Source organism: Pelophylax lessonae, assembly GCF_965119305.1.
Source record: "Pelophylax lessonae genome assembly, chromosome: 5".
NCBI lineage: Eukaryota > Metazoa > Chordata > Amphibia > Anura > Ranidae > Pelophylax > Pelophylax lessonae.
Window position 1 is genome coordinate 474,661,506 of NC_138772.1, and position 24,704 is coordinate 474,686,209.

General features: G+C 47.0%; 1 protein-coding gene across 1 annotated transcript in view; it reads left to right on the forward strand.

Annotated features, from left to right (window-relative positions):
• The window catches only part of TMEM67 (transmembrane protein 67), a 193,312-nt gene extending 169,513 nt beyond the window's left edge, over positions 1 to 23,799 (forward strand). Inside the window, exons 24-28 of the mRNA XM_082258322.1 lie at positions 5,100 to 5,216; positions 5,303 to 5,407; positions 19,870 to 19,972; positions 22,180 to 22,322; positions 23,632 to 23,799. Of these exons, the coding sequence (XP_082114448.1) occupies positions 5,100 to 5,216; positions 5,303 to 5,407; positions 19,870 to 19,972; positions 22,180 to 22,322; positions 23,632 to 23,712 (549 nt within the window). The 3' untranslated portion in view covers positions 23,713 to 23,799. The remainder of the gene's footprint in view (positions 1 to 5,099; positions 5,217 to 5,302; positions 5,408 to 19,869; positions 19,973 to 22,179; positions 22,323 to 23,631) is intronic.
• The last annotated feature ends 905 nt before the right edge of the window (positions 23,800 to 24,704 follow it).

A 24,704-nucleotide genomic window follows, 5' to 3' on the forward strand; every position in this document is an offset into this window, starting at 1 on the left:
CTTCCTTTAATGCTCATGTCTTTTTCGTGCCTCCGGGTCGCAAGAAAAAGGTAAATCATTCAGGTCTTCTGGGGGGTCCAAAAAGCTGTGCTCTGGGAATGCGAAGACTGGCCAATCTGGACCTGCAGACAAGTCCTTGTCTGCATTAAGGGGCACCCTCACCCGATTCTGGGGTGGGGGGACGTCTGTTTCCTTCTGAAACCCTGGATCTCCTTGATTCAGGACAGATGGGCTCACAAAGTGATCTGATCAGGGTACAAGATCGATTCCGGGTCTCACCCATCGGACAGGTTCTTCCTGTCCAATCTTCGACTATTCCCAGTCCGGTTAAGGGACTTGCGAGTGGCAGTACACGATTTGCTGTCGCAAGGAGTGATTGTACAGGTTCCTTTTCAGGAATGTTTTCAAGGGTTTTATTCAAACCGCTTCACCATGCCCAGGAAGGAAGGCAAGGTGCGCCCCATCCTGGATCTCAAGGCCCTAAACCACTTTGTGCGGGTACAGAAGTTTTGGATGGAATCCATCCACGCGGTGGTGGTGTCACTGCACCACAGAGACTTCTTAGCCTCCATAGATATCAAGGACGCATATCTACACATCCCTAATTATGCTGGACACCAGCGGTTTCTTCACTTTGCGGTCACATAGGAGCATTATCAATTTGTGGCCTTACCCTTTGGTCTCGCCTCAGCTCCCAGAGTGTTTACCAAGGTCTTAGCACCGGTATTGGCATTGCTGCGCCAGCGGGGGTTTGCGGTACTGTGGTATCTAGATGATCTCCTGTTGAGAGCGGACTCTCCTTCAGTCTTGTTGGGGGATCTGATGGTCACTGTCAGTACTCTGCAGGATTTTGGTTGGAACATCAATTTCAAGAAATCCACACTGACACCTGTCTTGAGACTGGATTATCTGGGCTTAACTCTGGATTCAGCCTTGGCCAAGGTGATTCTTGCCCCGGACAAGCTGTAAAAGTTGCAGGAGGCGATTCGGCTGTTGTTGGCGAACAATCTGTTCTCTTTTGAGTTTGCATGCGGGCCTTGGGTCTGATGGTATCAACCTTCAAGGCAGTTTCGTTTGCTCAGTTCCATACCAGACCTATGCAAAGGGAGATTCTTGTCAAATGGAACAAGGATCCAAAGTCCTTGGACTCTTTGATTCGGTTGAGCCACAACACATGGTCTGCTCTGTTGTGCTGATTCATTCTCCAGCACTATGCCAGGGCAAGTCCTTTCTTCCGTTGTTTTGGACTGTGGTGACCACGGACGCCAGCCTATCGGGCTGGGGCAGGGTGCTGGGGAAGCTCTGTGCCCAGGGTACCTGGACGATGGAAGAGTCAAAACTACAGATGAAATGTTTTGGAGCTCACAGCAATAAAGCTTTGTCTGAGCCACTGGACGACTCGTCTGCAAGATTGTCTGGTTTGGATTGAATCAGACAATGCCAAGGCTGTGGCTTACATCAATCACCAGGGGGGCACCAAGAGTGTCTTGGCAGTCAAAGAGGTGGCCGAGATTCTGGCCTAGGTGGAAAAATGTATTCCAGCCCTCTCTGCTTTACACATTCCAGGTGTGGAGCACTGGCAAGCAGATTACCTGAGTCGACAGGTGTTGGATCAAAGGGAGTGGTTCCTGCAACCGGAGGTGTTTTATCTCCTGTGCATTCCGTGGGAGACTCCCGAGGTAGATCTGTTTGCTTCTCTTCTCAACAAGAAGGTTCAGAGATTCGTATACAGGTCTTGAGATCCTCTGGCCGGCGCCACAGATGCTCTGGTGGCTCCTTGGGGTCAGTATCGGCTAATTCATGCTAGTAAGGTTGGTCGCCGATGCTCCTTGGAGACTTCCTCTCAGGCAAGATCTGTTGTCTCAAGATCCAATCTTCCATCTTGCTTTTCAGTCGCTGGGTTTAACGGCATGGCTGTTAAAAGCCAGGTGTTGAGAGATAGAGGTTTTTCTGACTCTGTGATTCCTACACTGTTGAAGGCTAGGAAGTCGACTTCTAGGAAGATATATCACTATACGTAGAAATCGTATATTTCATGGTGTGAATCACTGAAGGTGCACCCTCGCTTGTTTTCGATAGCTAGGGTCTTGGCCTTTCTGCAGAAAGGAGTTGAACAGCAGTTGGCTTTGGGCACTATCAAAGGCCAAGTGTTGGCTTTGGCTATATATTTCCAACACCCATTAGCTACGCATGCTTTGGTTCGTACCTTTACACTGAGAGTGTGCCATATGGCTCCTCCGAGAAGGTCCCCACTAACTCCTTGGGACCGCAATCTGGTATTATCTGTTCTTCAAAAGCCTCCTTTTGAGAACATTCGGGAGATTTCTCTGATTTCGTTGTACCAGAAGGTGTCGATGAACTTCAGAGAAAAGGATTTTACGGTAAGTTCTTACAAAAATCCAGTTTTTCCCCTGTACACACTGCTCCCACTCTTTTTTTACACTATCCCTCCCCCTGTCATAAATGCTTTTCCCAGCCAGTAAGCGGTTTGTATTTATGTACAATATGTCTCTATGTTACTGTTAGGCCTTGTTACATGGGCATGCTTAAACATACATCCGTGATGGAGCCATATTTGATGGCACGAGTGTTAGGATGCACAGGTGTTCAGTGGATCCTCATGCAGGCAGTCCCATTCATGTCAGTTAGGATACAGTGGCTACACAGACATAGCCGCTGCTTCCAATCTTACATCCGTGTGGGTACAGGGCCCCCCAATCCATACTGTCAGTGTTTGGGGACCCGCACCCACATGGATGTCAAATTGACAAAAGTGGCTTTGTCCGTGAAGCTGCTGTGCCCAAAATAACATGAATGGGACTGCATGCATGGGGATGCATGCAGCATCTCATGCCTGTGCGGGCAAACACCATCCTCACATGGGTTTATGCCTAAGTATGCCTGTGTGGACAATATGTATGCACACGCATACATAGTCTCACGTACATACATACATGAAAAAAATCGAATAGCAGTCCCAAATATGGGAAGCACCACGTCCCAAATATTGCATAGAAAAAGGGGGTTTGGAAAGGGCGTCTGTTTGGGGACTTTTTTATTTGGGTGCCATAATAAGACAATAAATGTTTAGAAACATATAATAAAAGAATCTAGTTTTTATTGAAAAACACACAGTTAAAATTATATCCACTGTATTTCAACAAAGGAATCAGTGTCACAACAAAGCTTGGTTTAGAAGCTACATATGTTAAGATTAAGATTGCACAGTTATAATATGTTGCATTCTACACAGGGGTCGTTTTTCCAGAGGAATTGTGGACCCTTTTACCAGCCAGAGGGTTATCCTGGTTAGCGTCTGTGTAGAGATGACTGTTGCCCAGAACTATAGCCCGACATGTTTCGCGGCATGGGCCGCTTCCTCAGGGGTAGTTGAGGGTTTTACAAGGACATCATACAATAACTAAGAGAGAAAAAAACACACACAATATATGAATAACATATAAGTTGCAATCATATACATGTCATATTATAAAGCAGTATATTATAGATTCATTGGTCATGAACAGAAAGGTCTGGATATACCACACCTGAAACAGAGGCAATCATCCACACAGCAAGCCTGGAAGTAGGACCGCAAGGTAGGTATGTCCCCCCCGGGGGCGAGCACGGGAGCCAGCCAAGGAAAACAGCGGTCAATTAGGTGAGTCTAAGTTAGGAGGAAGTATGGATAGTATTAGCAAGCTAGTATGGCTGCCAATATTGGATCATGGGTAGATTAGCCATTGTACAGTGTTGTAAATAAGAGCAGAAAGTCTTACACAAGCCGCAAAAAGTAATATCTTGAGGGCAGGGAACGGGGTGATGAAGACCAAGTTCCTCAACAAGGAAACACTGAGCGGTCCACAATGAGGCCAATGAGAGAGGTGCTAATATGGCATCCTCCGTAGCTATAAATCAATAAAAGTAATACTCATAGTAAAGACTGGCAACTCATTTACAAAACATACATACATGCTCACATACATACATATTCTTTTGAAAAACCAAAGCTTACTGTACATGGCTGACCAGTGTACTGCAAGGAAGGGAGGCAGGGCACACAGATTTTCACATGTACAGCTCTGCCTATTACTGCTCACTCCAGCCCTGCAGTTCATTTGTTAAAGACAGTTATCTGTTGAGGCTGTACTAGAGTACTACAAAAATTAGCAGATGACTTCCCTGTCTGGTCGCACTTTTCAAGACTAGGCAGTGCTGCTGTGCTTCTCCTCCTCCCTGCTGACAGGAGTAGTGAATAATTCTGCTGTCACATCCCTTCTCAGCCTATAGTGACAGGGCCTATTGCAAGATTATCATGGGGCCCTCCAAGCAACCTGAGCCCCTGGGCATTGCATTAATGCATTACGATGGCACTGGTTATACCCCTTTCTAAGTTGTTATGGCTGTGTGTATATCCCTGGTGAGATTTACTCCTCTCTTTTGTCTCTGGTGATCATAGTCACTGGGACAGAGAGTAAGTGGGAATCCTAAATTTCATAGTTTTAATGAGAGCAAAAGCTAAGAAGGTGGTAATTCTCCTCACTTTAGGGAGATTTCCACTTACTTCCTTTTGCAACTCCACAATAGGAAGTTGAAAAAAAACCATGGTAAGGTTCTAACCCTACCCTTATCTCTTTTGCCCATACATACACTCTGAAAACACATAAGGGAAAGTTATTACTATCAAAAGCAATAGCTAGGTGTAAGATTTAAATTACATCCGTTTGTACTAGAAGGTTAAAAGCATAGCTCTAAATGCAAAGATACCTAGATGTGTGCTGTAATTTCTGATTGAAGAGAACGGAACTAGCCATGAGGCTGTAGAATTCAAACAACAGTACATGTACCCCAGGGAGTCCTTCAGATATGTTCAGAGGTAACTCTGCCTCTTGTAAGCAGCTTCTACACTACATAAAAATTATTCAGCAGTTCAGTTCCACATGATGGCAGCTGCTCCTCAAGGAAGAGAGGAATGTAAAAACATTGAGACAGTCCGAAGAACTGGTAGCTTTGTAATCATGATTTCTTTGTTTCCTTAGCTTCTTGTATATATTGGTATAAATGCAAATTTTAGCGCTGCTTCCTTTTTTTTTTTTTAGGAGAACATGTGTAGTCAGAGAGGGCTACAACCAAACTCAGATATTCAGACTTTTCAGATCTCTATTTCTGGCAGAGTCCGAACCCAGTTTGACCGGATACACAGCAATTTAACAAAGGTAGAAATGATCCAAGATATTGATGTTTTGCAGATGTCCCACTACGGTGTACACATAGCCTGAAAGATTCTCTGACTTATTTTCAGAATCATGGACCTTCACGCTTTTTACAGAACTCGCCAACCGCATCTGAACAGAGCACAAAGGCTTATCACACCATGAATAAATTCCTCAGTGCCTTCATTGACCATGTATGTATCCTGTCTTGTAGATGATTATTTTTAAAACCATTTTTTCCAGATTTATGTGCTATGAGTGCATGTGCTCATTATGCATGTCAGTGCAGTTTGTGTGTAGCACCCTCCTAGCTAGAATTATACCAATAGCACCTGCGCTACATGCCTTCTCTGCATGCCTACAACTGCTGTGCAAAAACACAATGGGTGTTCTATTACCGATTTAGATCTTAGTACACAGCGCCTAATCGTCTTATTTTCTGTAATTATTATCACATATTGTAGTGCAAAATGAACCCTTATATTCGTGCAACATAGGTGCTATTCATAAACATATATATATATATAAAAATTAAAGTAACATTTTGAAAACACATCAGATGGGGAAAAATATCATATTGGATGTCTATAGTGATATAGACTGGGTAATGTGATGGGAACGAAAGATGCCACAACGTTTGATGGAAATTAAATTTATAAACCTACAGAAGGCTGCATTCAGACACCCCGAAAATCAAAGTGAAAAGATGATGCAGCAGGCTAGTCCATTTAGCTGAAATTTCTTTACAAAGCTCAAAATGGTACTCAGTTGTTTGTATGTCCCCAACGTGCTTGTATGCATGCCTGGCAATGTCAGAGCATGCTCCTAATCAGACGACGGATGGTGTCCTGGGGTATCCCCCCCCCCAGATATGGACCAGGACATCACTGAGCTCCTGAACAGACTGAGGTGCAACCTGGCGGCGTTGGATGGACATTAGATATAGGTCAGGTGAGTGTGGGGGCTATTCAATGGTATCAATTCCTTCATCCTCCAGGAACTGGCTGCATACTCTCGCCACATGAGGCCGGGCATTGTTGTGCACCAGGAGGAGACCAGGAGCCACTGCACTAGCGTAGGGTATGACAATGGGTCCAAGGATTTCATCCCGATACCTAATGGCTGTCAGGATGCCATTTTCTAGCCTGTAGAGGTCTGTGCATCCCTCCATGGATACGCCTCCCCAGACAATTACCGACTTACCACCAAACCGGTCATGCTGAACGATGTTAAAGGCAGCATAATGTTCTATAAATAATATAAAAATATTCAGCGCTAAACCTCTTAAATAAAAATGATGGCGGATTAGCGGCTGAACACTCAAGGGCAATCTCAAAAACCTTCTGAAACAAATATATAGACAAAGTGCAGTGCAATCTTATTCAATATATACAAAATATGCTGGAAGAGAGTCCCAAAACAGGTGCAGAGTGATATTTGTGTGAGGAATTAAAGTCCTTCTAGATTAGAAAATCCCAGAGCAAACAATATCCGATCCACAATGTGAATGCTCCTCATATCCCACCACCTGTCATTCTCAGCCTCTCACATTCTATCTGAGACCCTACAGGGTCAAGCAGCATGGATAACAAAGCCAATCAGCAAAACACCTCCACTCCGCTTCTTCCCAATTAACAGCACTCAGAGTCAGCTGTTAATATCCAGACCTCAGATCACAATATTAAACAGGAGTCCTTCACTCAGATGGAATATTGCCTCCAGGGGGCGTCTCTGTAATATATGCAAAGATAATGAAGGCAGAATCTAGTGCTCTCTGTATTGCTTAATATAATTTTATCATTATAAGAATAACACTCACGTTTGAAAAGTTAGTAAATTACAGATTTGCGTACAAAATGTGCGTGCATGTCTGTATGCCTTCCTGTTGGAATACTCAAGATGGCCGCGGGTCACATGACGTTCCCCCGTGCATAATGTTCTCCACTGCTTTTCCAGACCTTTTCATGTCTGCCACATGTGCTCAGGGTGAACCTGCTTTCATCTGTGGAAAGCCAGTGGCGGATCTGCCAATTCTGTTGTTCAATGGTAAATAACCATCGAGCCCCACGGTGCCGGGCAGTGAGCACAGGGCCTACTAGAGGACATCGGGCCCTCAGGTTACCCTCATGAAGTCGGTTTCTGATTGTTTGGTCAGAGACATTCCTACCAGTTGCCTGCTGGAGGTTATTTTATAGGGCTCTGGCAGTGCTCATCCTGTTCCTCCTTGCACAAAGGAGCAGATGCCGGTCCTGCTGAAGGGTTAGGACCTTCTACGGCCGTGTCTAGCTCTCCTAGAGTAACTCGGATCTCCTTCATGCTTTTAAGATGTATTGATGTGCCATCCTGTAGGAGTTGGACTGCCTATGCAACCTCTATAGGGTCCAGGTATTGCCTCATGCTACGAGTAGGGACACTGACCCTAGCCAATTGCAAAACTAGTGAAAAACCATCATAAAAGGTGTAGGAAATTTAGTAGGAAATAAATGTCTGTGGCCTCCATCTTTAAAACCATTCCTGTTTTGGAGGTTGTCCCATTGTTGCGCATCTAGTGCACCTGTTGTCAATTTCATTAACACCAAAGCAGTTAAAATTGATTAACAACCCCCTCTGCTACTTAACTGACCAGATAAATATCACAGGAGTTTAATTGACTTGATGCTATACTCTGATTAAAAAGTGTTCCTTTAATTTTTGGAGCAGTGTATATTCCAATCTCTGTTTAAAGTGCTAATGTGCATTAAACTATTTAAATACTCAAATGATCAAAAATCCACTTTCTCTTTCGTTCATTGACTGACACAGCTCCTTATCTTCTTGACCATTGGGTTATACTGCCCCCTACTGCCTAGTCAGGAGTAAGGACCTCACCCCCCTGAGGTTATGAGCTGGCTTTTGCCACAGGCTCCTAAGGGGGGGCTTATTGGAGTTGCTGCTGGCCAGGTTTTTACTAGTGCGCAGCGGGTGATTGAGCAGGGTTCCTCCCCGCCCTGGGGTTGGTGACTAGGGCAGGGATGTCCTCTGGGCTTCTTGCTGCAGTTTTTGGGCTGGGGGAGTGGTGGTTTAGGATCCGCGGGCCTCGCGTGGCCGTATCTGGCCAAAAATTTAAATTTAGGCCGCGGCTTTGCGGCCTACTGGTCGGGAGTTATGTGGGGGGGGGGGGCGGCCCCCACTGAAGCCACTACCCTCCGTTTGGGAATCCGCCCTCCCCTCTGCTGCCCCTAAGTTTGTGGCCTACTTGGCCATGCGGTCGAGTCCGGCGCCTCCGTTGGGGGGCGGCCTCACTGAGGTTAGCTGAAGCCCCCACTTTATTTTGGGCATCTGCCTGGCTGGGATACATGCACTTGTGGCTGGGCCTCCACAAAAATTCAGGCTGCCACTACCCTCCGTTTGGGCATCCGCCCTCCCCTCTGCTGCCCCTAAGTTTGCGGCCTACTAGGCCATGTGGCCAGCTTGGCACCTTCCTTAGACGGGGTGGCGCTGTGGGGACAGTTAATTTTTTGATCGCAGCCATGCTACCATTATTGTGTAGGGCACCTGCCCCTTTTTAGTGCTGCGGGGCCATCAGGGTACCCTGCCTGCTCGTCTGCGTCACAACGGGCAGCCCTCTTTTAAGGGGGCTATTTCCTATTATGCGGGCCTTTATAGAGGGGCTCGGAGGGCGACCCCATTGTTATTTTGCGGGGGGCCAGTATACGTGGTCCATTCCTGGGCCCTTGGTCGGCGTCCCCTTTGTGGGATCGCAGTCGGTGGCCCTCCCCTGATTTTTATGTTTTTCAGATGAGCTTAGTATATAGGGCCTCCGCTGCCTCATCTATCTCATCAGATCCTGAATCTGTTTTGGCCCCTGCGGACGCGAGTCACCCTACTGGGTCTGCGTCCGCGCACCCTGAGTGCTCCGATAGCGAGAATGATTCTTCTGCTCCTCTAGCGCGCATAAAAAGGCCCTGGTACATGCACTAATTCTGTCAGTGCGTGAACCTTTAAAAATGAAGGATGCGGCAGATGCTGCGTCAGAGGCCCTGGTCCCTTTTGGCACCCACAGGCCCTCCAAAGCAGCGAGGGTGTTCCCCTTTTCCGCTTACTTTGACAACATTGTCAAAAAACAGTGGGGTTTTCCAAAACGCCCTTTTGTGGTCCCTAAGCGTTTTGCTATGCGTTACCTTATGAGGATTCCCTGCTTAAAAAGTGGATGGTTCCACCTGTAGTGGACTCGCTGGTTTCCAGGTTAAATAAAGCTACCTTTATTCTGGTTGATGAGTTTCTGGCCTTTAAAGATCCGGCTGATAGGAGGGCAGAGGCTCTGGCCTGCCATATGTTCACTTTGGCTGGTTCGGCACTAAGGCCGGTATTTACTATTACCCTGGTGTCGCAAATTCTGGACTAAACGTTTACGCCGGGACCTGGAGGGGAAACCTCTTCCCCCTGCCTTTGTGGATCAGTTGGTCCAGGAGCTACAGTTTATCTGTGATGCTTTTTTGGATGCGGCTCCTTTTGATTCTAGGCTGTCTGGATCAGCAGTGATCCTTCTGCGTATTATCTGGCTTAAATGCTGGTCTGCGGACCAGACTTCTAAGAAGGCCTTATTTTATCTCCCCCTTGTAGGGGATCGCCTGTTTGGAGCTTCCTTGGATGACACCATTAAGTGTGTCACAGAGGGGAATAATACTCTTCTTCCGCAGGCTACCAAGGGCAAGGAGCTCCGTCGTAGACGTGGGCCATTCTTCTCGGCTCATAAGAGGCCTTTTTGTCCCTCAGGGTCTCAAGACAAGGGATCAAAGCCCTTCAGGGCTTCCACCGGAGGTTCCAAAAGGACCTGGTCTGGAAAGCCATGAGCGGGCTCTTCCAGACCGATGGACAAGGCTTCCTCTGGATGAAGGGGTGCCCTCGCCCATATCTGGGGTAGGGGGACGTCTTCGCTGGTTTCTGGATCTGTGGACCTCCCTGGTACAGGACAAGTGGGTCCACAAAGTCTTTCAAGACTACAATAACAAGTTTTGATCTTATCCTTTGTAAAGGTTCTTCCCTTCCGACCTGCACTTGTCCCCAGATCACTTATGGGGTCTCTTTGGGGCAGTGCAAGACTTGTCACTTCGACAGGGAAAATCCTTTCTCCCCCTGTATTGGACGGTTATCACCATGGATGCCAGTCTGTCCGGGTAGGGAGGTGTCCTTGACACAGATTGTGCTCAGGGGTTGTCCAGACTGCCAATTAATGTACTGAAACTCTGAGCAATCAGACTTTGTCTGGATCATTTAAAAATTCATTTTCAGGGGTGTGCGGTACGAATTCAATCGGACAATGCTACGGCCGTGGTCTGTCAATCGCCAAGGGTGTTCTGGCGGCTCGTGAAGTACCCGGTGTTCTAAGGGGGGCAGACCAATTCGTTCTAGCCCTCTCTGCTGTACACATTTCAAGGAAGGTACAGAGGTTTTTGGCACGGTCTCTGGATCCTCTGGCCGACGCCACAGACGCATTCTATCGGCTCCAGACTGTCCTCGCCAATCTGGTACAGCTGGTCGCCAATGCTCCTTGGAGACTTTCTCTCAGGGAAGGTCTGCTGTCCCAATGGCCGATCTTCCATCCTGCTTTTACAGTCGCTGGCTTTAATGGCTTGGCTGTTGAAAGCCATGTGCTGCAGAATAGGGGTTTGTCTGACTCGATGATTCCCGCGCTATTGAAGGCAAGAAAATCTACCTCTAGAAAGATTTACCATTGCGTCTGGAAGTGGTATAATGCGTGGAGTGAGTCTCTGGAGGTTTCTCCCCATTCTATTTCAGTGGCTCGAATTTTGGCATTCCTCCAAAGAGGTGTGGAACAGCGCCTGGCCTTGGCTACCATCAAGGGCCAGGTTTCTGTCTTGGCGATTTTCTTTCAACGCATTCCTTGGTTTGCCCTTTTTGTTCAGGGGGTTTGCCACTTTGCTTTGCCTGTGTGGTCTCTGGGACCTCAATTTGGTGCTGTCTGTTCTTCAGAAACCGCCTTTTGAAAATATTCGCAAGACTCCTCTGCTTACATTGGCCCAGAAGGTAGCCTTCTTGGTGGCAATAACTTCCGCACGCAGGGTGTCCAAGCTGGCAGCTTTGTCTTATCGTTCACCTTATTTGGTGGTTCACAGAGATAAAGTGGGGCTTTGCCCTTGTCAGTCATTCCATCCTAAGTTTTGTCTCTGGTTTTCATCTGAATGAAGACATTGTGTTGCCTTCCCTGTGTCCTAAGCCAAAGCATCCTAAGGAGACTGCCTTGCATTCTCTGTATGTGGTTCAGGCGATCAGGGTGTACCTGGTGGCAACTGAGTCGTTTAGGAAATCATTTCCAGATGGATCAGACAGACGGTAGTGCAGGCCTATTCAATCAAGGGTCAGGTTTCTCCTTACACTGTTAAGGCGCATTCTACGCAGGCGCTTAGTGCCTTCTGGGCCTTCAGCCATCAGGTGTATGTGATTCAGGTTTGTAAGGCGGCCACTTGGTTGTGTGTGCACACTTTCACAAAATTTTACAAAAGTAGATTTGCTGGCATCTGCGGATGCTGCTGTTGGCCGCAAAGTTTTGCAGGCCACTGTTTGAGAGGATCTGGTCTTCTTTGAGTGTGTATTGTTTTCAGGTGAGCTCCAGTTGAGCTTGATGTTACCTGGTTGGTTAGGTTTAGCCTTTGGGAATTTTTTCTGCTGTGTTTTATCCCACCCCTCATGTTTGACACTGCTTTGGGACGTCTCAATGGTCAAGAAGATTCTGAAGCTGTGTCTGTCAATGAACGAAAGAGAAAATTGGATTTTTGTCTTACTGTAAAATTATTTTCTCTGATGTTTATTGAGGGACACAGCACCCACCCCTCTATTGAGTTGGGTTATTTTTTCTTCTGACACTGCTTGCAACTAAACTAAATGCCTATAGCAGGAAGTGGGAGTATACCCCCTGGGACTGCCCTATAGGTGTTGTAAAGCTTTTTTACTTCCTAGTTTCCTACTCCTGTAGGTGGCAGCATAACCCAATTGTCAAAGAAGATATGGAGCTGTGTCTGTCAATGAACATCAGAGAAAATGATTTTACGGTGAGACAAAAATCCCGTTTCTCTTACGTCCTCCGACAGTCGCCGCCTCCTCTAAGTCATCACTGTTGGGTATTGACTTCCGCTCCGCAGGAATAGCTAGGCATAAAGACTTAGTCAAAAGAACAAAGGCATTTGCATATACACACCCATGGGGGCTGTCCCATCTGGTCAATACCCCCCTGCAGTGACCACTCCCAACTCAGTTTTAATCTGCCTAGCGTCAGGAGTAGTTAGGCTTCCCTGTGCTGGGGCTACAGTCTCAGCCTATCTAATCTTTTTTTATTTGATTTTCTTTTGAAAATGTCAGTTTTCTCTTACTTTACTAGCTGTTTATTTTGTCAGCTTTAGTTTTAGTCGTTTCTTCGGATGAAGATGGATCATGCGGTGCTGGGATTCGGACTGACCTCCCTGGTTCTCCAGGGCAGAGGGTCAGATGGACCCCCAGCCCGCCATCGAGCGTTCAGCTATGGTTCGCCCTGGCACTATGAACGACCCATCCCTGTTCGCAGCAGGGATGCAGCTGTGAGGTGGCTACCTCACAGGACACATCTGGTACAGGTAAGTACTTCTGTGTGGGGCCTCTGTCTGGGGTGGCAGTCCTGTGTTGCTGTGTGTCCCCCATGTCTGTGCCTGTGTGACTCCCTGATGCGGTCCCTGCGGGGATCGCTTGTGCATACGCTGCGGTGCTGTATGTTTTTGGGGGTCCCCTTCCCTGTGTCACTTCGGTGCTTGTTGGGGGTACAGACTGTGTGTGTGGCGGCCGCAGCAGGGTGAATCCGCGCGGTCCGCCATTTTAGGTATGGGCAGGCATGTTTGGCTTCTCTATGGGCAATCTACATGCTGTTTTTGGCACCATCCGCCACCATTTTGCGGTAGCCGAACAATCGTTCCGACTGCATGTCCGGCGGCCATTTTGGTGGAGCCTCCCTTGCAATCCTACGGGGCAGGCATTTTCCCTGGGTCATGCAGCCTATAAGTTCAGCCTACTTTAGCAGCACTTCCTTTTCCTCTGAAGCAGGACACTCGGTGGCAACACTCTGCGGGGGTCTGCAGGTTATTGCTCTCAATATCTTTCTGTATTGTCATTTCTGGCTCAGTTTTGTTCTCTCCTGTTGGGGGGTCTTTGTCACTGTAGCTGAAAGCGGTGGGCTGCGCACTCCGCGGCACTCTTAAAGGGACAGTACTATCTTATTGCACTGTTGTTTTTTGTCACCTTGAGCAATGGATTCTGAGGACAGCAAACTCCCCCCAGCTCTGGTGGGGGTCCCCAGTTCTCCTGTGGCCCCTCTGAGACCTGATTTGGCCACTGTAGTGGCGACCTTGGTGTCAAACATGGAAATGCTGATGGCTGAACGTGCTGCTAAAAAAGAGGCCCAGATTTGTCTCTCTACTCTGATTCAGATGGTGATATGGCTGCTGCTGCTGCGAGCGTGCCCTTTTCAGGGTCTCGCTCATCCTTGGACCTGCTGGGGTCTGAGGGGGAGGCAGAGGTGGAAGGGGTTGATACCTCTTCCCCGGGGTCGCCTGAAGAGCGGAGACCATGGATGAATTAATTGTTTCGGTTAAGGAAACACTACATTTGGAGGATGAGCCCTGTCCTCCAGGCGTTGTGTCCTCATTTGGGACGCACAGGACCCGCAAGTCGGCGCAGGTTTTTCCCTGCCCCGCTGAGTTTCATTACACTGTTAATGAAATGTGGCGCACGTTAAAACGTCCATTCCTGGTGCCTAGTCGGTTCAAATTGCTTTATCCTTTTGCACCGGCTACGGAATCACGATGGTGTGTGCCTCCACAGGTAGATCACACTGTGGCCGTGTTAAACAAGGCTACCTTGGTTCCTTCTGAGGATACCCCGGTTTTCCGGGATCCCACGGACCGACGGTTGGAGTCTCTAGCCCGCCATTCCTATACGGTGGCGGGCTCGTTGCTCAGACCCGTTTTCGCGTCCGTTTTGGTGGCTCAGGCGGTGGCTGATTGGACTAAGGTGCTTAGGAGCAAGCTCGTGTCTGATGATGTTCCGCCTGCCCGGCTGGAAATGGTGGGTCATATCCACCAGGGAATCATGTGTGATGCGGCCTTGAATGAGGCCCCTTTAGTGGCACGCCTCTCTAGTGTCTCGGTACTTAACCAGCGACTGATATGGCTGAAGAGCTGGTCGGCTGACCAGTCCTCGCGGAAAACAGTTGCTGATTTTCCCTATGCTGGCTTTCGCCTTTTTGGCGAGGCATTGGATACCCTGGTAAAAGGCGTCACGGGGGGCAAGAGCACCATGCTGCCCCAGAACCCAAAGAACAAGTCCTTTCGAGGCAAGCGGGGTTCTGCGCCTAGATCCACTCAGGGGTCCTTTCGTGCCTTTCGGAACCAATCCAAGGGCAAGCCCTTCAAGGCCCAGGGCAGTCAGAAGAAGCCCTGGGCGGGAAAGCAGAAGTCCGGCAATGCCGGCTCGGCGGGTCATTCCGCCTCTGCCTGAAGGGGCGCCCTCACCCATTTCAGGGGTGGGGGGACGTTTGCGTGGTTTTCTCCAACCTTGGCTGCTCCGGATATCGGACAGGTGGGTTCTGGAAATCGTTCGATCGGGATACAAGATAGAATTCCTTTCCCGGCCGGCGGACAGATTCTTTCCCTCAAATCTTCAGTTGCCTCCAGGGCGTCTGCAGGACCTGCATCAAGCGGTGCAGGACCTTCTCGCTCAGGGGGTGATTGTCCCGGTGCCTCATCGGGACAGGTTTCGGGGGTTTTATTCAAATCTGTTCACTGTGTCCAGAAAGGAGGGCAAAGTGCGTCCTATTCTGGACCTGAAAGCGCTGAACCGCTTCGTGCGTGTTCAGAAGTTCCGTATGGAGTCTCTCCGTTCGGTGGTGGCCTCCTTGAGTCCAGGGGAATTCCTGGCCTCGATAGATCTGAAAGATGCGTACCTGCACATCCCCATTTTCGAGGGTCGTCAGCGGTACCTTCGTTTTGCTATCGTAGAGGACCACTACCAGTTTGTGGCGTTACCTTTCGGTCTCGCTTCGGCACCAAGGGTTTTTACCAAAGTGCTGGCGCCGGTTCTGGGCCTTCTGAGGGCTCAGGGCATTGCGGTCTTGGGTTACCTGGACGATCTACTACTGAGATCGCATGCCAGCCAGGACCTAGTGCGCGATCTGTCCACCACGGTGCAGACGCTACAGGAGTTCGGATGGACCATCAACGTTCAGAAATCGTCGTTGTCTCCATCGGTTCGTCTTCCCTATCTGGGAATGATTCTGGACTCTGCTCAGGCAAAGGTGTTCTTGCCGGAGGAAAAACTCTGGACTTTGCGGGACGAGATCAGGTCCCTCCGGGACAGCCTGTCCTCGTCACTCAGGGCCTGTATGCGGGGCCTGGGGTTGATGGTTTCGGCCTTCGAGGCGATACCCTTTGCTCAGTTTCACACGCGGGCTCTCCAAGCGGAGATCCTGGACAGGTGGGACAGACTGCCTCAGTCCCTGGATCTGTGTGTCTCCTTGAGTCGTCAGACCAGATTGGCTCTTCTGTGGTGGCTCCAGTCCCCGTCGGTGGCGGAAGGCAAGTCCTTCCGTCCGTTGGTGTGGACAGTGATTACCACGGATGCCAGCCTGTTGGGCTGGGGTGGAGTCCTGGGCAACCTGTCTGCCCATGGCACTTGGTCGGAGGAGGAGTCCTCCCTCCTGATAAATGTGCTGGAATTGCGAGCAATAAAACTTCCAGTGGTCGGATCGTCTTCGGGGCCGTCCTGTCCGGGTACAGACGGACAATGCTACCGCGGTGGCTTACATCAACCACCAAGGGGGCACCAGGAGTGCTCGGGCGGCCCGGGAGGTGAGCGACATTCTGTCTTGGGCCGAGACTCATGTCCCGGCGATCTCGGCCGTTCACATTCCGGGTGTGGAGAATTGGCGGGCCGACTATCTGAGCCGCCAGACCCTGGACCAGGGGGAATAGTCCCTGCACCCGGAGATCTTCCAAATGCTGTGTGCGAGGTGGGGATCCCCGGACGTGGATCTGTTCGCATCCTGGCTAAATCTAAAGGTGGAAAGGTTTGTGGCAAGAACGCGCGATCCGCTGGCGGACGCCTCGGATGAGTTGGTAGCCCCTTGGCATCAGTATCGTCTGATGTATGCCTTTCCCCCGATTCAGTTGCTATCCAGGTTCCTCCGCAGGTTAACCTCGGAACCGCACCTGGTGGTTCTGGTGGCTCCGGACTGGCTGCGCTGGTCCTGGTACGCCGACATTGTTCACCTGGCAGTGGCGCCTCCGTGGCGTCTGCCTCTGCGGGAAGATCTCCTGTCTCAGGGTCCGATCTTCCATCCTGCTTTACAGTCGCTGGCTTTAACGGCCTGGCTGTTGAGACCCAGGTCCTGAAGGACAGGGGTCTCTCCTCTGAGGTCATCCCTACCCTTGTCAAGGCTAGGAAAACCTCCTCTGGTAAAATCTATTACCGTACCTGGAAGGCTTATTTCGCCTGGTGTGAGTCCAAGGGGTTCTCCCCTCGCTCATACTCGGTGTCGAGAGTGTTGGCCTTCCTCCAGTCTGGTGTGGACCAGCGCCTGGCGCTGGCCGCGATCAAGGGCCTCCTTTGGCTGCAAGGTTCTTAGTGCGGAAGTGCCATGAAGGACCCTTGTTTTCTGGGTCCCTGGCTGTTGGTATTTGCTTTCCTGGGCTGTTGCTCCTGTTGAGCGTTGTTTTTCTGTTGCCCAGAGGTTCTCTTACTGTGCATGTAAGGTTCCTTTTCTCTGATGTGGGTACTGCGTTGCCTTTTCTACGGTTGCGTCTCCCACCCCTCATGTCTATACTGCTTTGGGACATCCCAACAGTGATGACTTAGATGAGGCGGCGACTGTCGGAGGACGTAAGAGAAAACGGAATTTTTGTAAAATCTTACCTGTAAAATTCCTTTCTCTGAGTCCTCTGACAGTCGCCGCCCCCGCCCCTCTTTTGGGGTTCTTATTACCTACTGCTATGCTACCAAACTGAGTTGGGAGTGGTCACTGCAGGGGGGTATTGACCAGATGGGACAGCCCCCATGGGTGTGTATATGCAAATGCCTTTGTTCTTTTGACTAAGTCTTTATGCCTAGCTACTCCTGCGGAGCGGAAGTTAATACCCAACAGTGATGACTTAGAGGAGGCGGCGACTGTCGGAGGACTCAGGGAAAGGAATTTTACAGGTAAGATTTTACAAAAATTCAGTTTTTTTGGCTCCCTTGCAGCAGAGAAGCAGTGTTCAATTGCCCCTGAATTCTAGTGGTTTCCAGAATTCAGTGGATATAGGAGGCAGACCCCTTCATCTCTATATATTCATACAGCCTCAGCCAATCCCTGGCAGGAAGAGTGGCCAGCAGGGGGCTGAGGTGTGCATAAATAGTCTGGAGCCTTGAAAAGCAGGGTCCTTGTTTCTATGGGAGAGGACCCAGCCTGAGGGCCCAGGCCCTTTGGGCTGGTAGCTGCAAAATAGAATAAATCCATCTGGGTCCCAGCTCCAGCTAGTGCTCAAGGATACACATCCCGAGTCCCTGAAGCAGTACAGGAGGTCTACAGAGAGGATCTGACTTGGAGGCATCCAGTACAGAGGCTGGCTGGTACTACAAGAAAGCAGTACAAGAAAGCATTACAGTACCTAGGTCACAGTGAGTACTAGTCTTAAGGGTCCTAGAGACTGTCCTTGTTACCTTTGGGGCAGTACGCTATAGTTGTTTACTCAGGTTATATCTTTGCAAAGGGGTCCCCTGAGATGTATTTCACCAAATACTGAATTCAAGAGCGTGGCTTCGACCTCAAAACGCAATAAAATCATTCCAAAGTAGTGCAGGGACTACTTTAAACTCATTGTGACTTGAAGTGGTACAGATATGAACTACACTCATTGGAAATCATAGAGTACGACTTGTCATGCGACTTTGCAGTCCCAAATCGCAGGACAAGTCTCACAAGTGTGAAAGGGACCTAAATGAAACTCCAATAAAAAATAAAAATTCTATAAATTGCTTTAGAAATTGTAGTACTATATGCCATGGCTTATCGATAAGTAAAAAAAATTGAGTTTTTTCTTTAACCCAGGACTCCCTTCTATTTTGCCCAGATTACTTCCCCTAGTTATAAGCACCTAATACAGTACACATAAATTCTAGCTAGGCACACATTTACCCTTTGATAGCCCCTGATGTTTAACCCCTTCCCTGCCAGTGTCATTAGTACAGAGACTGCATATTTTTAGCACTGGTCACTGTATTAGTGTCACTGGTTCCCAAAAAGTGTCAGAATGTCTGCCGCAATATTGCAGTTCCGCTATAGGTCGCTGATCGCTACCATTACTAGTAAAAAATGGAAAAAAAACAAATATCCCATAGTTTGTAAACGCTATAACTTTTGTGCACACCAATCAATATACGCTGCTTGGGATTTTGTGTGGCAGAATACATATTGACCTAAATTTATGAAAAAAAAAAACGATTTTTATTGGATATGTTTTAAAGCAGAAAGTAAAAAAATCTTTTTTTTTTTTTTTTTGTTTCTTTTAAATTGTCCCTATTTTTGTTTTATAGCGCAAAAAATAAAAAATGCAGAAGTGATCAAAAAGCTCTATTTGTGGGGAAAAAAAGGACATACGTTTTATTTGGGTAAAGTGTCGCACGGCAGTGCAATTGTCAGTTAAATTAACGCAGTGCTGTATCACAAAAAATGGCCTGGTTATAAAAGGGGGTAAATCTTCCAGAGGTCAAGTGGTTACACTGTAGTATCTAGTGAAAACCAGAGATCCCTGAAAATAAATACTGTATTAATTTGGCTATCCAGATCATGACCACTGGGTTCTCCCCACTTAATATTTGGCACAAGCTATTAAAACATCAAGACAGAGTATGGTCAGACAGGAAAGGCAGAATAGCAGTTTTTCGGTACCAGAGGACAAATTAAACAGAAAACATTAATCAAAATCAAATTTCCATAATGAATCTGAGATGAAGTACAAGGGGACACGGCTTAAGACTTGAAGGAGAAAAGTTGAAGGGTAACATTATAACGTATTATATTACTGAAAGAGTAGTGAATGCTTACAACAGAATTCCAGGTAGTTAATCAGTCCAACAGTAAGTGAATTTTAACATGCTTGACATGTCTATCCTCTGATGCTAAAAAAAAGCAGACTCGATGGACCGCTTTAACTTTCTGCGGTCAGTCTTCTATGGTACTAGAGCCATTCAAGAAACACAGGCTAAGCCATGTATACAGAGTTAGTACTGGAAGAGTGCTAAAACCAAGCTAGGGCCACCTATGACAGGAAAACACCATTGGCATGACAACTGAAATCATTTTTCATAATAAAGTTGCTCAGGGGCAGTCTTTGATCACACACGAGCAGCTAAAGAAGTTTTACCCTGGAATTTGGTTCGATGACACATAACAATGGAATTGAAAATGGAAAAAAAAAAGTTCTTTACCCTTTGCTTTAAACTGAGACGATAGCTAATAAATAAAAAGGAGGGAGTAGCCATACTTTTGCCCTCTAAACAAATTAACTTAGAAGCTGCTGTCCTACCCTCATCCAATTTAGTTACCCTACAATGTCATGATGGAACCTGAAGAAGTTTTGTTTATTTGTTCTTGTTGTAGGCCTTTAAAGACATGGATTACTTTGTGAAAGACAAACTGCTTCTGGAGCGAGTGCTCAGCATGGAGTTCATGGAGCCAATGGAGAGAAGTATTTTCTATAATGGTATTGTTCTTTTATTTACACAGCTCTTATTCAACATCCCTTAGGAAACCGATTTGTCCAAGTTTTTGACAATTCATAATGTAGCACTACTCCCAAGGGAGCTGCTGGCTAGGGGTTCCCCTGGGTTACTATTCGCAACAACAGAACATTCTGACATTTTCCCAAGTGTTTTACCTCAGACAAGAATCAGTCCAGTATCTTTGGTTTTTATGTTTTATTTTGAACTTGGATAGGAGAAGGGATGAGTAGGATACTCCAGCTGACTAGAACTATGCACAAAAGGCAGGGACAACTTGAATAAATGCTGGTTAACGCTGAGTAATGCTGAGTAACGCTGAAATTGAGCTAGTCACGGCTAGGCCGCTGCTTCACTTTGCCCTTGGCTGTGAAAGGTTTTGCTTAAGCTTCCTGAAGTAAATTCTATCCTGAGGCAAGCTGTACTCTGAGGTAGACTGTGCTGCTGAACAACTTCAGGGCCCTTCCTGGTGCCCTCTTTATCCCTATCTTCAGAGTTTAACTACTTGGCACCCCCTTTACTGTAACACTCTGAGTGAGCTGGCTCCTTGATCCCCTGACTTCTCTGAAGTGATCCCCTCTCTTAGGCAGACCCTTAGACAGGTCTCTCAGTACTCACGATACTGTTTTTCCGAAAGTCCTCTGCCCAACAGCTCCACTGGTCAGCACACTGGATCCTCTGCAGCCCAGCTCCACTCCTGGTCCCTAGGCCGACCGCCTGGGCCAGCTTACTCACTCTTCAGGAGGAGAGACAGCCGTCCACCTCCTCCTGGGACTTTGCTCCCGCCAAAAGACACCCTGTCACATGCTCTTTCCGGCACCAGCTCCCTGGATGTCACACAGTTTTTTGGCATAGAGAAGAATGTCCCTAGAGCTGTCTTTGGGCCACGGGAGGTGCGCTGCGGTGTTCCCGAGCCAGCGCCATCTTGGCTGGCAGGGACAGTCACACTATATTCTTTTAACTTGCTCCCGCGGGTCATGGCGGCACCCGATCGTGACATGCAGGGTGTCGCTGTGATCAGGGGGTCTGCAGGAAGCAGAATCTGGCACTCAATCTAAGGTAGCCGGCCGGGGGAAAGGTTGAGTTTACCGGATCCGCGGTGGGAGCTCCGTGAGTAGTGTCTGCTCACTTGCCCATGCGGCCACGCCCCCTGGATTTATAGCCAATCCCAGGATGCATTGCAGCAATGCCCACCCACTGAGACGGCCATAAAACCTGGTGTGCTACTGGTTATGTTTCCTCCACTGTTCAACAAGTTTCCCTATTGGATACAGTAGGGAGACTCCCTTAGACCCAATAAATCACACCTGGAAACATGTGACAGGCTAAACTAATAGATCTGTCTCTCCTGATAAGCAGAACAGAGCCACCAAATGTGTTTTCATAGCACCTACCTAGGAGGGTGCTACAATAACACAAGAATAGTGCAGGGTAATAGGTAGGGTGATGCTTTTCTCCTTTACCCCATAGGGGTGTTCACCCCCTTCTCTTGTTGAAGCTATTTAGAAGTATTATTCACCTGCAATAAAACAGAGCTTTGATAACTACATTCTTCATTTAGTGATGAAGCTTATGTAGTACCATACCCCCTCCCACAGAGGACTTGATTCATACTACCTGTGAGTGCATCCCATGTATTTAGCTGTGTTTGATTGTTTGCATTTCCCTTTGCCATACTCAAGCACTGCTGTCAGTGCTTCAGCCAATCATCCCCCTTCCAAGACTGGACACTAGCCGGGGATCTCTTTCCCAACTATCCTCTTCCAAAAAGATTAAATCTTTTGAATACGTTGCTGGTTCATTTCAGCCAGTAAGTCCACTAGCATACAAACACCGGTCTTCCACCCCTTCCCTAACTGGACCTTGAATCAGAATGTGATCAGCCATTGTATTTTAAACAGATAAACACTATTTCTATGGATCCAGAAGGCCAAGTATTCTCTTTGGGCTCTAATAAGGAAGAGGGAAAATGGAACACGCAGGTCATATTTATTAAATAAAACAATTATCATACTTGAATATTGCAATTTTGTTTTACCCTACCTTTTACTTTTTGTAGTCAAAGTAATTGAGTAATTTTAAATAAAGGCGGAGTTTAGTGGAGTTCCTCTTACGTAGCATAAACCTGTTTCTGTGTTGTAAATACCTTTTCTTTCTCTAACTGAAAATAATTTGTCTCCTGTCTCCACAGATGAAAATCATTCCTTCAGTGATGTTCTCTTCTACGGTCATGAATCAACGCTGCTCATTTTTGATACTCTGTTTTTCTGCATTGTTGATATCATGTCACAAAACTTTGTTCTGGCTGCAGTTCTCACTTACCTGCAGCAAGAGGTAAGTCATTCTGTATGCGGGTATACAGTTTATTTTTTTGTATTTTCACGGATAGAGTAAGCACAGCCTGTCCTTGTAAGATTGTATATTTGTGTACTTCCACTAACAGAAATACTATTTTAAGCACTTCTTGTCTCTAAATTGATCACAGAACATAATCTACAGTAAATGGAATTTCAGAAAAACAGGTTCTGGTTATTCTAACCATTATGAACAGCCAAGTTAAAGAAATTAGAAAAAATTCACCATATGGCCAAAAGTCTTACCATCCCAAAACCATGGACATCAATATGGAGCTGGAACCCTTTTCGTGGCTATAACCATACATTAAACCATACATTTTGTTTGGCTCAAATCGCAATGCATCTGCAACAAAATGGTGCAAGACCTTTTTTTTCCCTGCACCTGAAGTGCATTGCATGGTGTTTTCTGGCACCATGTTTTACACCCTTCACTCTTCTGGGAAGGCTTTATACAACCTTTTGCAGTGCATCTGTGGGACTTTGTGCTCATTTAGCCACAAGATGCTGGATGAGAAGACCTGGCTCACAATCAACCTTCCAATTCATCCCAAAAGTGTTTGGTAGAATTGGTGTCAGGACTGTGTACAGGCCACTTGAGTTCCTCCAGAACAAACTCATCAAACCATGGGTCTGATTTACTAAAACTGGAGAGTGCAAAATCTGGTGCAGCTCTGTATAGAAACCAATCGGCTTCCATTTTTTTTGTCAAAGCTCAATTGAACAATCTGAAGGTAGAAGTAGATTGGCTACCATGCACAGTTGTACCAGATTTTGCACTCTTCAGTTTTTGAAAATAAACCCCCCATGTCTTTATAGAGCTGGCTTTGTGCACAGGAAGGGCAGGAACAGAAAAGGCCATTGCTACAAGCTTGACATTGTCTAAAATGTCTTTACATGTAACTTTAACTGTACCCTAATTGGGAACACCCAAACTCTGTAATTTTGAAGGCGTGTCAACATATTTGTGGCCACTTAGGTAGGTTTGATAGTCACGTTTCCACAAACGTGGTTTGACCATATAGTGTAGGTCCTCTGTGTTTGTGCCTCTTGCTCATCATGTAGTGGCTACAAATACAGGATGATGATTCCTGAGCCCCTGTCTGGGAACAGGGTACACATTATCTCGAGTGCCTGATTTAGGAGAGCTAATTTGCAGGTTAGTCATCCTCCTAAATTCAAAAACTGGGATGCATATCTTCACAGGTTATATTTTATAGATTTATAGAACTCTATTATATGAAATTACTTGGCCTTTCTATTGACCATGAGAATTTTGTGTTTTTTAGTGTTTTCGGCACATCCGTGGAGTTGCAGGACAGAAGAACCTGGCGTCCAAAACTCTAATAGATGAAAGATTCCTGATTTGAGAATGCAGTTATGTACCATCTGTTGATGTTTTGACCATTTTGTAAATGTTATGTTTTTTATTGTGGGAGATATATTTTTCTATCATTTGTATTTCCAGTGTTTTGTTCAGCCTAGATTCACACTTGTGCGTTGCACACTCCTGTGCACATCACATGCGATGTCTGTGCTCTGCGATTTAAACCATACATTTTGTTTGGCTCAAATCGCAATGCATCTGCACCAAAATGGTTCAAGACCTTTTTTTTTCTGCACCTGAAGCATGGTGTTTTCTGGCAACCGCACCGCGTTTTGTGAGCTGTTTTGAGATGTTATTAATCTAACATTGACATCTGCATTAAATTACATGGATGCCGTGCGATTGCAATGTGATGCTGGAAACGCACAGAATTGGCTTTGTTTCCCGCATTGCATCAGTGTGAAGCAGGGCTAAAGCTGAATTCTGTAAAACACTGTTTGCATGTAAACTACTACATAAAATAGAGAAACAACCTTATATATATATATATATATATATATATATATATATATATATATATATATAAAAAACTTTCTAGGACCACCTTTGCCTCTAAATGAGAGATATGTAACCTTTTACTCAGTGTGGTCGTGTAAAGCTTGTAGTCCTGCTCAAAGCCCGTGTGGAGAATATGGGAGCAAGCACTGATCCTGAAGTGTAGATATACCAAATTAAGACGTCACTCAAACCAACCCGGTGCTCTAGGAATGTATGTAACAATGTGTGGCCTCAGTCAGCGCTGCTCTGGCCATGCCTCTGCCACACCCCACCCACCGGTCTTTTGTCTCCAGGGGGGCAGGGCAAAATGCGTCAGTGTTGTGGCCAGAGCAGCGCTGACTGTGGTCACACATTGTTACAAACATTCCTAGAGCACCGGGTTGGTTTGAACAATGTATTACTTTGGTATATCTACATTTCCTCAGTGTGTTAGTGGTGAAGGTGGAAACAGACACATTAAAGCTCCTAATGACACCC